General features: G+C 41.2%; 1 protein-coding gene across 2 annotated transcripts in view; it reads right to left on the reverse strand.

The window, feature by feature from the left end:
• The window catches only part of cntn4 (contactin 4), a 215,764-nt gene that overhangs the window by 126,138 nt on the left and 77,365 nt on the right, over window positions 1-12,261 (reverse strand). For both annotated transcript variants that reach the window (XM_080891754.1, XM_080891753.1), the window contains exon 4: window positions 6,574-6,749. In XM_080891754.1, coding sequence (XP_080747880.1) covers window positions 6,574-6,749 — 176 coding nt within the window. The remainder of the gene's footprint in view (window positions 1-6,573; window positions 6,750-12,261) is intronic.

The raw sequence follows: 12,261 nt of genomic DNA on the forward strand, positions 1-12,261 counted from the left end.
ATACATACTATTGCGATTAAGACCTCTTACACAGCATTACATTGTTGGGATATGTCACGACTCGGGCAGCAGTCGTGTGGAGGTGAGAAGGAGGATCAAAATAGCAGACAGTGGCGGAGGTGCAAGTGAGATTTATATACAGTGAGCAATAACAGAGGTGAGGGCAGAACTGAACATAAACCTAAACTGGGAAAACTAACACAAAAGGAGGACACGGGGCGGGAAGCAGAGAGACACGGTGAAACACGGAATAATGCAGAGTACACAGAAGATTCACAGAGAAACACAGACGACGCGACGAGGAGCACAGGCACACCAGGTAATCAGGAATTGGCAGACAGGAGGGGAAACAGCTTGAACTAATGGGCATAACGAGACACAAACCTACAAAGTAAAACAGGAAACTCACAGACTGTTTCACAATACCAACTCGGGGACACGAACAGGACACAGAGGAAAGACACAGGTAGCGATGATAGAAAACACCCAACTCAAAACCCTAAGAACAAATACAAAACAGCAGAAACTGGAAAATAATAACAATAAACTCAAAACACTAGGTCAAAGACCCAGGACCATGACAGGATATGGGATAGTACACAATTATGATATTAAACATGTACATTTTTTATATCATATGTACATTTTGAAACCTGTGATCTATGTACTGGTGTACTTTCACTTTAACAATTATTTAGGAATGTAAAAAAGCAAAAATGTAATGTGCTCTAAAAGGGTTAGACTTTGCTGAGGACCCTCCCCCCGCCAATTCCCTGCACGTATCATCAAAAAAGTTTTCCCCATTTCAAAGGCTGGACAGCTAAAGAGGTAAACATTAAATGCTGAGTGAGTTATTCCACTTTATAGCAGGTTCCCAAGTGTGATATGTTGATAGTTTACTGCGGATAAAAAAACATAAAAGCTAGATCATACCCATTAGCTATTTACACCTCATTAACTAAGTCAATATACTCACACCACATTATCACTCAGCTGAGAGGAGTCCAAAGGATTTATTTGCATTTAAATTAGGTATTCATATTTCCCCTTAAGGATTTAAAGCCTACTCCGGTGACATCAGGAATTTCCCACCCCTCCTATGTCCTTGGCAAAATATGAGCTTTTCTGACTCTGATGAGATACTTTATAAGTAAGCGAATATCCACTCCTACTCAAAATGGGATATATAGCGTTTCAAGGAAAGTACAGTATACAGCACTTTATTTTCTTCTTGAAAGCTCAACCTTCTTGACATCTCTGGTCGTGGAAACTTCAGCAGTGAATGAGCTCGTCACTGCATTCAACGCACAGCCCTCAGAGTGCCACCCATATAAGAAGCCCACACTATCATTCTGTTATTGAATATGCGGCCTGATCATCAGTGTGAATTATGTGTGTACATCTTTTACATAATCAGCAATACAGAATCAATAGACATACTAATCAAGGGCAGCAAGTATTGAGTGGGAGCGCCCACTAGCCATCAGTTATCCTTGCCTCGGGAGGTAGACAGCCACAACCCTTGCGAGGGTTACCGTCATCCATCAAAAGTTTGTGACACGGAAACGAATCCTGAAGTATCTGGAGCTCCGCCAATTCCAAAGAACAACCTTGAAGGCGTCACGGAGCGTGCAGACTAACAAATGTTAACTGATTAATACCATTCAAGTGAGCAAGTCTCACTGTACAGTTTACTCTTGTTCTACACAATATATGCTATGCTCAACCTCTGGAAGGAGATAACACTTTAGCAAATACAAATCCCGACGTTTGAATTACAATTTAAATGGAAATGTATGATTTAAGTTCAGACCTATAAACAGGTCTTAAGTGTCAATGCAATCTAAATTCAACAAGACCAATAATGGATTTTTAGAAAGATTACTCACCTGGAACAAGATTAAGACACCACTAATACCTATTTAATTAAAGAAAAGGCAAAAATCCCTCACACCCGGAGATAAATGACTGAATTAGAAGGCAGAGCATGTTCACCGAACAACAACGCTTTCCTGTGCTCACAACGACTCACTATCAGGATTTCATTATCAATTCTAAGACCCGGCTCAAAATTAAATATCTTTTGACCTTCACGCTGAGTCAAAACAATTAACTATGGCACTGATTTATTTGATTTTGTGAGAAACTAGCAGCTTATTGAGGCTCCCATCACCAAATATCTGTACCGGCAGACCCGCGCTTTTGTCAGTCTTCAACAAATGTCCTAATTAACTAGTCTAGTCTGAAAAGTAAAATGGAAATGGAAAAGTTCCCATTCCATGACCGTTTGCATGGAATAAAAAAAAAATCACTGTAGTCCACAAAGATATGCAGCAGTTGATTAGTAATTGATCAATAACACAAAAAGTGTTTGACGTGTTTGCAACTGTGAGTGTGACTTTGGTTTACATTTGTTTGGTCGACCGACATTTACAAGACAAGACAGCAGAAGGAGAACTACCATCGACTGATAAAACAAGATGCTGAGGTAAATACAATCGTTCAAATGGAGGGAGCAAAATACTTCTTTCATAAGCGCAAAGCAGAAAAGCACACAAAAATGAGCTTCTTTTGTGATGTGTGGTTGAAAAGCACTGGGCAGGCAAAAGACGTTGCTGCCGGTGAAAGCGCTATGGTTACCGGTAGCACCGAACAAAACCCTAACACCCTGTTCTATCCTGTGTTTCACTTCCTGCTGTTGGTCATGAAATGTAAAATGCGTTTTAAGCAACATCTATCCTCTGAGAGAGGCCGTGATGTATAAATGCTCCACAAAAAAGAAGAAGAAAAAAAACCCCCACACGCTTCAAGTAGACCTTGGGGTAGAAGCACTGCTCAGAAACATTAAGGGAATACTTACATCACACATCAGATCTTGATGGGTGAAATATTCAAGTTGAAAATCTTTCCTGGCGTGCACTGTCATTTTTACTTTTTTAGATCAAAATGATGGGACAGCGATCAGTAGAAACCAAACTCCCTTTGAAGCCTGGATACAAACCCACACCAAAAATAAATTAAATGTTCTCTTAATTTGTTTTTTGAGAAGCAGATTTTGCTTTTGCTAAAATGTTTGTGTAGTATTTAGAATATGACAAACTATGCTGAATGGTCTTTCCCCATACAACCCTCCCATTCACCTGGGCTTGGGGACCCACATTAGGGGTCCACTACCGCTAAGAATGAGTTTGCGCCTCCTTCTGATCCCAAACAGGAGGCCTTCTGTGCATAAGTCAAATGTGTTAGCCACTACAGCATGGAGCCACATGAGTAAACTATTGATGTTTCTCACATGACGTCAAGCGGACATTGCCTGAGATTTGTCTCCCACACTGGGAGTAACACAGTCACCTGTTGCTAGGGTGACAAGTGTATTCCCCAACTGGTTGACAGCGGTTCCTCAGGGTTGCTGGTGCAATGCAACCTGCAAATGGAGACTGGAGAATGGTTTCCCTTCAAAGTAAAAGTTGTGCCAGTCATGTGGTTGGGTTCGGTCACAGAAAAAACTACGTGCTACAGACACTCACACGTTACCTGAATTATTTTTATATTTCGATTTCCCATTTCTGCAGTAGTTCGCTAAAATTAGGTTACAATGAAAAACATTTTTGATTCACATTATGTGAATCATCTGTGATTTCTCTAACAGGCTGGTCAGTGCAGATTTAAACTTCACTCAAACAAACGTACCGGGTGGTTGTTGTGGAATATTTCCAGGTTTGAATTGATGTGCATTCTGTGCGCTAATGAGCATTTACTGTGTCTGTGGTATCGACTGTGCAGCGTGTATGTGTGTGGTAATGACAGAAGTGTCACCATGTGCAATTGTGTGACTTAGTGATGTATTTTTAATAGTCTGTGGAAAACAATGAATGCTCTGTGGCGAAAACAAAAGGTCTCTAGCATTTAAGATAGCATTTCCTTTAGTGGGATCAGTTGTTTGGTCTTTTTGTGAGGTTTGTTAACATGAAAAATGCAGCATATCATCCAATCCTCAAATGACATATTTTGTTGAGTTACGTCTACAGTTATGCATGTAATGAAAGTTCCTCCAGTTATGAACAGGATGACTAGCTGTTCGCAATTATCCGTAGTTTCTGTTCCAATTCTAATTTTTTTCTCATGCTGTTTTTGAAAGTTGTTTCATTTTCTTTGTGCCTTGCGTTGCCCCGGTCTGTCTCTCACTGCTCTGTGTCAAATCTAGTTCTTTCTTTCAGTGTAGTCTTTCATTTCATTTGATTCCTGCTTTATTTTGAAGGTTAGTTCCTCTTGTGGCTTTCTCTTTCTTTTTTACGTCCTTTCTTTGTTCAACCTTGTTATTGTCACGATTGACTTCACCTGTACCTTGATACATGCATGGTTTCTTTCAGTCTTTGTGTGCCTGCCTAGTGTTCCTGGATTGTATTGCTTTTAGATGTGGTTTAAAAATTGGACAAACTTGTGTTATAGTACATTGTTTTTATTATTGTTTCTGTAAGTAACAATAGGACTCCTTCCCTTTACCTTCATGTCCCCAGCGCTGAAGTTTCCTTCACAGTTTCATCCTCTTTCTACGGTATACACTCTAGTTATGCTTCATCTTTTTCCACAGGAAATCAATTATAGTAAGGACATGTTTTCATGACAGTGCACGATTACACTGAAGATGGGGCAAACTTTAAATCTCTTGACTTTTGACCTTTTTGATTGTAGCAGATGTGCATTTATATGGCTCCAAATGATTACGCTCATTTTGGCTCTGACGGGTGCAATTAGCACTGGGCTTATTAGAGGAGCGAGTCAGTTCAGACCCTGTCTTGTGTCAAAATCACAGTCAAATTATGCGTAAAACTAATTACCATCAAAAGGTCATGACCTTTACTGGAGGAAAAAATATTGCTGTTAGGTGCTGAAACACAACTTATACCTGCACTGTGTGCATCTGACTAGGAGTCTGCAGGAGGACCTCACTCATATCCTTTACTTCCCTTGAATTTCTATAAAGAATTGCATGACACTCTAAAGTAATACCAGTTGCCCTTTAAATTATTCGCTTGAACCTTTACCATTCAATCATGCAGTGGAGTTAATTAAGCTATACCAAGAGTAATAAAGAAGATAGATGACATTCGGTCATACACGCACACGCCGACTCTGTGACAACAACTGCAGGTTGGTAAGGTCAGAGTCCGACAATTGATGGAACTGTCATCCTATCATAGTGGAAATTCACCAGCAGAATCAGATCACGGATTGACCTCCTGCTGGTCCAAGGAACTAAATAAATGGCCTGAGGCACATTGGTGGCCTTGTCCCCAAACACCAAACCTCAAAATCTAATCTGAGCTAGTGATCACTCTTTTGCCTTTAATGTCATGATTTACTCCTGTCAAATAACTGGCACATAAAGTAGGCACTTATTGACTCAGTCCTGCTAGAAATATGAGGTCCAGAGGCTTGTCAGTTAGACTCATCAAGATCCATCAAACAATCTGTCGTCCTCCTGGTCGGAAATCAGTATGATAGGGCCATTAAAAAAACATTAATCTGCAAAAGTGATGGTGCTGACTTTGCATTTCTTCATGAGTGGGTGTGCTGTTTTTGTTCTCTGAAGTAACGGAAAGTAAAGTTTCATCAGCTAACCCTTGGTGCTCCTTAATGGCTACTTTCAGCTGCTCTGCGTTTCCGAAGAGGCTATAAAACTTTGTGACAGGCCTGTGATACAGTTGAGTATCACTCGATGAAGTTCACATCTAACCAATGACAGTGATACTGAGGTGAGTGAGTGAGCATATCCTGAACTTTTCTGTTGCTAAGCTGTTTTTGCCACTGTTTTCCTTAGCTCATGTTAGCTAGAAGTTTACTGGAAATTTACTTTGCTTTGATGTGGAAGAAACCTAACCTTTTCAGATTAAGGAAATTTGTAAATAATCTCATATGAAGTTTAACAAACTGTTTACCAGAGGGTAAATGTGACTTCTAGGACACGCAAGTGTAGCATTAGCTGCCATAATTTTTAGCTAACAACTATGTACTGTTATCTAGGTTTGTATGAGATGGTCTGTTGTCTAATGTCTGATCCACATTACTAACTCTGACAATATTACAAATAAATAAGCACATTTATGCTAATGCTGTTGGGCTATAGAGGGTTAAAAGAGATTGAATGGTCACTTAGCTAATAAGCCATTAGCATAAAACCAATGTTAATGCTCAAACTTGGCTAAGAAGTTTAGTTGAGTCTGCAGAACGTACAACCAAGACCCGAACCTTCCACTTCATCACTGTGCCTGTACTCCAAGACACCTCAGAGGAAAACCTTGATCTTTTTCCTCCACTGCAGTGAGTTTAGCGCTTGCTGTTTGCCTACTGTGCAGCCATTTATAGAGTAAACGCCAGTCAACACACAAATAGCACCTCAGAGATAACTTTCTCCATGTTAAACATGTCATGAAGAGCAGCCCACTATGTTATCCTTGTTTGTGACTGACATGTTTTTCTCTTTCTCCCTCTACTTTTACTTTTTTATTTCTCCAATGGAAGCCAAGAAGGCTCAAATACTCGCCTAAAGAAAATAGAAAAAAATAAACTCACATGCGAAGGTTAGACTGGCCTCTCGGCTAACGATGGTCCCGAAAGAGTTGGAGGCGAGGCACTGATACGTTCCAGCATCTTGGTCTTTGTTCAGATGGCTGATTCTGAGGTTGCCCCCAGAAAGGCTGTAGTGAGATCCAGTTTTGGGATTTATTTCCGTGCCGTTCAGTCTCCATCTAAAAAAGAGAGAGAGAAAAATGAACATGTAAATTTAACAAATTAAACACTGTTCAGTGTAGACTGGGGCAATGGAAGTACGCCAGAGCACAAGAAGAAGAAGCAGAACGTGACTTGTATATTTGATTGTTTTTCAACAAGAGAGAAATGAAAGGTGGAGAGGACCCAGAAATCATGCCCTCCAGCTTAGTGTTAATCTAAGCAGCAGTGAACCACTATGGTGCCAAGGACTTGACTCCCTGAGAATAGATAGCATTTCAGGCCATCCATCTTGCCAGACCCCAGTCAGACCGCATAAAAATCCTGCTTAATCATTATGGTACAACAATTAAAACGATGCCTGCAAGCTCGCCTTCACACTCGTACATTCTAGACCCTTCCACTTGATTATCATTGGTGTTAGGAGTGGATGACTGGGCGGGACCAACGAAGGGTATAATTCACTTAAAATGGCAACAGACTCTCCAATCTCTCCACACAGATGCACCTTATTAAAGAAACACAGGTGGGAGAAAAATCAGTCATTTCAGAAAAATGGCTTCAAGCCATAACTCGCTTCAACCAAGGCAAGAAAACCTAAAACAGACAGAGAAACGAGCTCATACATTGCCATTTGTTATTGATGTTGTATAACTATCTCAGCTGTAAAAAGGTACAGCACAGATAAACAAGCCTGAAAAGAAGATTTAATATGGCATTGGATAATGGACTACCCGGATCTGATTTGGGCTTTGAGGGGTTTTGTAGCTGATTATTTCTTTGAGGAGTTTTAAAATTTCTTTTGCTTTGATTTAAAAAAAAAGTTTATCTGAACGATTTCCCATTCAGCTGGAAAAGCAGAGCATTGTTTTCCGCTGAAAAAAGAAAGCAGCTTTGATGTGAAAAAAGGGGCTTTGCTAAAGCCCCTTTTGTACAAGAGACAGAAGTTGCACAAAGCTGTTTGGGGGTACTGTCTTAACTTTCCCTGTTATGCCAATTTGGAGCCTTTGAGGCATAATAACCTTTCTAAGAAAGCACTGATAGTGGCGTTGTGGAATTTTCTTGCTGTATTATGTCTTTTGTAGCATAATGTGGCTTATAGAATACACTCGTTTGCCTTCAGTGGCAGGGAAATCCAACTTATGTGGTCCCCTGGACAAAGACACCTGTAGGTACAGAGCTTCCATATGAAACAAGTAGGAGCTGTTTACATGAGAAACAGTGTCGGGTTGTGCTCCTTAGCCGCCTACCCACCCACACACACACACACACACACACACACACACACACACACACACACACACACACACACACACACACACACACACACAGCAGAATAGTTGTTGGCTGGGGCATTGCTGCACTCACAAAGAGCGTCTGCAGACTTTTATTCTTTTAATAGACCAAATGTGTAGCACAATGGTCTTTCATGGCACTCCTCCAGTTCACTCATAAGTAAGTGCACACTCTCAAGAGCCTTGTTACTACACACAATAGAGAAGAGCCTGAGGAGGGGCGGCTGCGGTCTCACAGGACTACAGCAGAGATTCATTTGCAGCTGAAGCGGAACAAACTAAAATCAACATAAATATGTCCCGGCTAAGTCCCACCTTCGAGTGGAACAGGAGCTGAACGGATGGGCAGTGTGAGGCGACGCGGCAAAAACCTCAATATCGCCCTCTGATAGCGGCTTCCTGTGAGGTTGAAAAGGCATCCCATCAAATATGAAAGCAGCCTTTTCACAGTCGTAATTGCTCGGAGAGGCTTGGCATTGTATTTGCAGTCAAACGGCTTAATCGGTGACAGCTTGAAAAACCAAACGCTGCAAAAGATTTTCCCTGCCAGCCGTCGATTCGCCGCTTTATCTGGGCCTTTCGAAAACATTAGCCTGGATAGCTAATTGAGCCTGGAAAATGTTTTGATGTATCTGAGTGAGTAATCATGTCTCTTGTTGAAAATGAAGAATTTACCCAGTCAGAGGCAGACATTGTGTATTCCTAAATGCGCCATGTTGTGTGGTCGTTAAACATAGTAGTAGTTAAGGATAATTGCCCGCCCAAAGCCGCCGTTGTTCTTTTGTGACAAATTATACAGCCTGTGAAAGCTCTTGTCACTTTAAGCCAATTAGAACTTTAAACTTTAAGTGGCAGATATTCAAATATTTCTGTATAACACCAGATAAAGCCGGCGCGGGGACCACAATAGAAGATAGCGTGGCGGGAGAGACGACGCTCGTCATGGTGCCACTGAGTATCCTCCACGGGTAGCAGAGCAACAGATTACATCAAACACATGTAAACTCAATTAATAATTCTATTTACAGTGATTTATGATGGCAAACAGGCCACAACAGCAGTTCCATTTGTTAGGCACATGCTTTATCCAATCATGTAACAACAGGCCGTGCACACAGTGGCATAATACCACACCATCTGGCTTATGAGGCTGTTAATGTTAGGCGGTCTGTTCTTTTTCTTAAGCCCGGTGCTTAAAAGTGCTTAAAAATTACTACTTTGTGTTACGGCCATGCAAACATCACACCACCGTGGGACACTATAAAGTTTTAAATTACACACTCTTGGATTAGAAATGGAAAGAATATCTCCTCGTCATCTGAGGTGTGGCGTAAACTATAAATAATTTACAGGTGTTTAAAAAAATGACAGGAAAACATGCCTGCGTGTGATTCAGAGCTCCAGAGCTTTAAATACCTCCTGACTAGCTTATGTGCTTTTTCAAAAGGTGTTGTGAGTCTGTTCTTTATCGGACGGTGCTCTCTGTTTTGTTCGGTGAACTGTAACACGGCCCACTCAGTCTCCAGATTTGATTCCTCTGTGGCTGTTTATGCAAAGGTCAAACCACAGAACGACTAGGAGAGTTTGTAGCTGAACACCACTTTGGTATTGACACTGCGAACCTCGCTTATCTGCTGGCCTGCAATTACGTGGGCGCCCAGCAGTGATATACTTGAATAGAATAGAATAGAATAGAATAGAATTCAACTTTATTGTCATTGCACATGCACAGGTACAGGGCAACGAAATGCAGTTTGCATCCATCCAGAAGTGCTTTAGTGATATAGGTATATTACAATATATATTAGCAATAGTATAGATATGTAAGTACACAGCAAAATCTCCAGTGTTAAATTAACACTAGAGAGTGTCTATATGGGTCCACACCTCTGAGTGTTGAATACAACACTGTTGAGTGTTAAATTAACACTTTTGACAGTGTTATATGTTTAAAAGTAACCTAGTCAGTCTTGAAGATTAACAAAGACTAACACTGAGCAGTGCTGATTTTCTAACACTGGAATATTTCTAACATTTTGAGTTATTTTCCAGTGTTAGAAAATCAGTCTTTGTTAATCTTCAAAACTGACTAGGTTACTTTTAAACATATAACACTGTCAAAAGTGTTAATTTAACACTCAACAGTGTTGTATTTAACACTCAGAGGTGTGGACCCATATAGACACTCTCTAGTGTTAATTTAACACTGGAGATTTTGCTGTGTATATTACAGAAATGGGTCTATTATGGTATGTTATAATGTACACGGTATGAAGTATGTTGTGAATATTCTATAACTAAGTATGTACAGGCTGTAGTGAGTACAAGCTATGAACAGGATATAAATATGAAAAACTATACAGAATATGAAATAAATAACTTTACAGAAATCTGAGATATACAGCTATACAGAAATGGGAACTATGCAAGTTGTAAACAGTTGTAGGATTAAAGATTATTGAATGTACAGAATGATTATTTACACAGAGCTATACAGTAGTGCAGTTAAGATAAGTGAGGGTGTAGATAGTTTCTACAGAGGCTATATAAAGTGCTAGTGGTTGTGAGTGGTGGTTCAGTCCATGTTATTATTGTGTGTTTGAGGGTACAGTTGTCCATTGTGGGTGTGTGTATGTTCAGTCCATGAGTTTAACGTGGGTCAGATGTCAGGAGGCAGAGTTCAGGAGTCTGACAGCTGTGGGGAAGAAGCTGTTCCGGTACCTGGTGGTCTTAGTCCGGAGGCTCCTGTGGCGCCTCCCAGAGGGCAGGAGGGTGAAGAGTCCATGTGATGGGTGACTGGGGTCTTTGATGATTTTCCCAGCCCTTTTCAGACACCGCTTCCTGTAGATGTCTTTTATGGCAGGAAGTGGTGCTCCGGCGATGCGCTGGGCAGTTTTCACGACCCTCTGCAACGCCTTCCGGTCCGAGGCAGAGCAGTTCCCGTACCAGACTGTTATACAGTTGGTCAGGATGCTCTCGATGGTGCAACGATAGAAGTTCACCAGGATGTCTGAGGACAGGTGGTTCTTCCTCAGAGTCCTCAAGAAGAAGAGGCGCTGGTGAGCCTTCTTGACCAGCTTGGAGATTTTGAAGATTTTGAAGGCATTGAGGCCAAAGTTTGAATATTAGAGGTGGAAGCTACAGCACCTGGATGTTCTGTGTGGGTTCCCAGTCATCCGAGTCATGGTTGTCTCGAGAGCTTGAAAAACAACCGGTTCCCAACCTGAGCCTCCCTGAGCCTGGTTCTGTCGGAGGATTCTTCCTGTTAAAAGGGAGTTTTTCCTTCCCACTGTCGCCAAAGTGCTTGCTCATAGGGGGTCATATGATTGTTGGGTTTTTCTCTGTATGTATTATTGTAGGCTCTACCTTACAATATAAATCCCCTTGAGGTGACTGTTGTTGTGATTCGGTGCTTTATAAATAAAACTGAATTGTTCTAGAACTGAAGAAGCTTCCTGGAGGAGGGGCAAAAAATCTTCAAAGATCTAAAGAAGTCCAGTGTTCCACTTTTTAGGCTCTAAAGAATAGCACCTGAATACTCAAGTGTCTTTTTCCCTCAGTCCATAAGATAAGATAAGATAACCTTTATTAGTCCCACACGTGGGAAATTTGTTTTGTCACAGCAGGAAGTGGACAGTGCAAAAGTTATGAGGCAAAAATTAGAATACAATAAGAATAAATACAGTACACAACTGTACAGAATAGAATAAAATAAAATACTATATACAGTAGAATAAAATAAAATAAATATACAATAAGATAAAAATAGAATACAAATACAAATATACTATATACAACTGAGTAAAAATACAACGATGACAGAAAGGATTATTGCACTTAGTATTATTGCATATGTATGGATGTGTGTGCTTGATCAGTTAAAGTCTTTATTATGGAGTCTGACAGCAGTGGGGAGGAAAGACCTGCGAAATCTCTCCGTCCCACACCGTGGGTGCCGCAGTCTCCCACTGAAGGAGCTGCTCAGTGCTGTCACAGTCTGCTGCATGGGGTGGGAGATGTTGTCCATCAGGGATGACAGCTTAGCCGCCATTCTCCTGTCACTCACCACCTCCACTGGGTCCAGAGGGCATCCTAGAACAGAGCTGGCCCTTCGGATCACCCTGTTCAGTCTCTTCCTGTCCCCAGCAGAGATGCTGCCGCCCCAGCAGACCACACCATAAAAGATAGCAGAAGCCACCACAGAGTCATGGAAGGTCTTCAGGAGTGGGCCCTCCAC

This window comes from Rhamphochromis sp. 'chilingali' (genome assembly GCF_963969265.1).
Source record: "Rhamphochromis sp. 'chilingali' genome assembly, chromosome: 9".
Lineage (NCBI taxonomy): Eukaryota > Metazoa > Chordata > Actinopteri > Cichliformes > Cichlidae > Rhamphochromis > Rhamphochromis sp. 'chilingali'.